At 55.0% G+C, this 3,333-nt stretch overlaps 1 protein-coding gene across 1 annotated transcript in view; it reads left to right on the top strand.

Moving 5' to 3' along the window:
• Positions 1-1,248, top strand: part of VDBG_08299 (NADPH-cytochrome P450 reductase) — a gene marked incomplete at both ends in the record, with an annotated part of 2,299 nt that extends 1,051 nt beyond the window's left edge. Inside the window, 3 exons of the mRNA XM_003001208.1 lie at positions 102-769; positions 849-1,139; positions 1,231-1,248. Of these exons, the coding sequence (XP_003001254.1) occupies positions 102-769; positions 849-1,139; positions 1,231-1,248 (977 nt within the window). The remainder of the gene's footprint in view (positions 1-101; positions 770-848; positions 1,140-1,230) is intronic.
• Between the last annotated feature and the right edge of the window lie 2,085 nt (positions 1,249-3,333).

The following is a 3,333-nucleotide window of genomic DNA, read 5'->3' as shown; positions in this document are numbered from 1 at the left end:
CACCGTTGTCAGCATCAAGGCCCTAGAGCCCACCGCCAAGGTTCCCTTCCCGACGCCGACTACCTACGACGCCATTGTTCGCTACCACCTCGAGATCGGAGCCCCAGTGTCCCGCCAGTTTGTTTCCACCCTGGCTGCTTTCGCCCCCAATGACACCGTTCGCGCCGAGATGACTAGACTTGGCGGTGACAAGGACTACTTCCACGAGAAGACGGGTGCCCACTACTTCAACATCTCCCGCTTCCTTTCCTCCGTGAGCGGCGGCGCTCCTTGGGCCAATATCCCCTTCTCCGCCTGGATCGAGGGCATCACCAAGCTCCAACCCCGCTACTACTCCATCTCCTCCTCCTCCCTCGTCCAGCCCAAGAAGATCTCCATCACCGCCGTGGTCGAGCGCCAGGCTATTCCTGGCCGCGAAGAAGACCCCTTCCGCGGTGTCGCCACCAACTACCTCTATGCCCTCAAGCAGAAGCAGAACGGCGACCCGAACCCCGAGATCTTTGGCCAGACATACGAAATCACTGGTCCCAGGAACAAGTACGACGGTATCCACGTGCCTGTACATGTTCGCCACTCCAACTTCAAGCTGCCTTCTGACCCCTCTCGTCCCGTCATCATGGTTGGCCCTGGCACCGGCGTCGCACCCTTCCGTGCCTTCATCCAGGAGCGTGCCAAGCAGGCCGAGGACGGCGCGACTGTCGGTCCAACACTGCTCTTCTTCGGCTGCCGCAAGTCTACCGAAGACTTCGTTTACAAGGAGGAATTCGAGGTACGTATCCTTTGTCCCCGAAGCTACACGGCAGGCCTCGATAGGCGTGCCGTGATGACGTGGCAGCAATAACTGACAGACGCAGTCGTACAAGAAGTCCCTCGGCGACAGCTTCGAACTCATCACGGCCTTTTCCCGCGAGGGCCCCAAGAAGGTCTACGTCCAGCACCGCCTGCGCGAGCCCCCCCCAGCAGGTCAAACGACCTCCTTCAGGAAGAAGGCTTACTTTCTACGTCTGGTGGGGGACCCCGCCAACATGGCGCGCGAGGTCAACACGTTCCTCGGCCAGATCATTGCCGAGCAGCGCGGCGTGTCCGAGGCTAAGGCTGAGGAGATTGTCAAGGGCATGCGCGCGGCGAACCAGTACCAGGTACGAATTCTTTCCATTTTCCTCCCCTGGGCCGTCGATTCGATTAGGAGGCTCGCATAAATGTGGCTTGCTTGATGCTAACTTTGCGTAGGAGGACGTCTGGTCTTAAATTGCATGCAGAGGGTAGAGCCATCAGGCATTTGTCTCGTGGAGCGAAGATTTTTTTTTTTCATGGTCCCCAACCATGGCTGATGCAAGCGTGCACGTGCAGCGATCGGAAATCGAAAGGGGAGATGGGGGCTCGGGAAAGGAAAGGATAAACAGATGGACGGCCGGGCGGTTGGGCTGGGCTGGTTGTCTCGAGTTTGGCAAGGGGAGCTCACGGGCTTTCACGGCTTTGGTCTGGCATGCATAGTAAATTTGGCTTACCTCGTTCACATGTAGCAAGGGTGCAAACCGTTTATACAACGATAGACTTGAATCAGCCTTTGTTTTTTTCCCTTTCACCACCACTGCTGTCTTGGGTTTCAGGGAAGCACATAATTGCAAGTCAGAGGCGTCGATTCGCCATCGATCTACGGTGGGCCGCGGATGAAAAACCTGGTTGGAGAGCTCGGCATTCGTCCTATCCCATTCTTCAATGAGGCTATTTGTTGGCATCAACTGTCTTCGTGGCGCTCTCGCTTGACCTCGATATGCGGATAAATAGTGATGTTTCATTGCCAGCCAGCTGGTTCCGATAGGATCGGACCCGAATCTAGCGTAGCACTGCTGGGCCACGCCTGCAGAGGAGCAGCGGCAGGCTACTATCTAAAGAATGTGCAGATGTGACCTGTCATCTCAGCTATGATGAGCGGTGGAAGACTTCATGGTGCCTTGAAGACGGCCATGCGGTGCGTGCAGTCGTGGCACGACTGAACTTCGTTTCTGGCCTCCCGCTCCAATCTTGGACCTGGCCCTGTCTCTTTTCATGACACGCATGTGAAAGAAGTGATGATCTATGTCGGTCACCACGGACAAAGGTACAAAAACGGCGAAAACCGTTTCATGTCAGCTCGTGGCGAGGCACTTCTGTCGGACACCGCCTCATGGCCCCCTGCTGCAATCGTGCTAGGGCCCCCAAAGGTCGTGACGCCTGCGGGGTGAGATCATGATGCATCAATCGATCTGCCTGCTGTCAAGGTGCGTGCATGTTGGATGGCAACCCGTCATCTCTGATCCTGCCAGTATGAGTTGCAGCAATGTCTCACACCCTTCTTGACCGGTGAAGAAACTGTTGGGTTAGAGTTGACCATCCAAGCGCAGGCCTCTTTGCGCACAAAGTTATCTTGTCGCTGGTGCTCAGAGTCGCTCCCTCGCACAGACGGCAATGTCGTCCGTTCTTTCGGTCACATCTGGTACACCAGCTTGCTTTAAGAATGCCTGATATCTGGCATCAGTCGGACACGAAGGTCCGCCACGATTGGCGAGTGATTACTATACATCGTACTAACCGAAAGCCAGGTCTTTGGGATGGAATTGGCACAACGACGTATCGGTAAACAAACTTTCCGTATCAAGCCGTAGCAAGTCGCCTCTAGGAGGATGTCAAGGTATGGCCACGAGATCACACCGTTCCGTATTTCGTGGCTAGATCGGCCACTACTGCCGCTATACCAACATCTCAAGCTATTGTTGGCGTAAAACCAGCTGAGCAATGAGGGGTCATACACCACGCTTTACCGCCTGTTCAGTAATTGTTGGAGTAGCACAAGCGCTTTTTAATGCGGTGCAGGGGATGCTGGCTGCATGCGGGTACAGGTGACAGGTCGCATTTTGCATCATTTCGCTTCAGAGTGTCACCTAAGGCTTTCGTGTGTATGCGTCTGCGAGAGCCCGGTGCTCGAGATACAGACCAGACAACACAATTGCAGTTCATGAGGCGCTTGCTCGGAAATGGGAGCATCAACCTAAAGATCCCTCAGTCAATGTTTCGTGCCCAGATCGTCGTCAGATCCATGCTCGATTGTGGCAGAGGTTGGATCGAGAAGAAATGTGGAGGTGGAGTGCCGGCTGGGGTGCCGAATCCGATACTCGATCAGATCTTTCAGCCTCAAAAGCCTTTTGTAACCTCGCTATGCCATTAGAAATGACCCATGCCAGTGTTTTTCGACCATGTCAGTCATGCTTGAACACGTTGGCACCTGTCGCAAATGTTACCCTTGAGATGGCCAAAGTCGGCTCCAGCGCGCCGTGCAGGTGATTGTCTTTCGAA

This window comes from Verticillium alfalfae, genomic scaffold (assembly GCF_000150825.1).
Source record: "Verticillium alfalfae VaMs.102 supercont1.12 genomic scaffold, whole genome shotgun sequence".
NCBI lineage: Eukaryota > Fungi > Ascomycota > Sordariomycetes > Glomerellales > Plectosphaerellaceae > Verticillium > Verticillium alfalfae.
The sequence above is the reverse complement of the archived record's forward strand: the minus strand, read 5'-3'. Positions and strand labels throughout refer to the sequence as shown.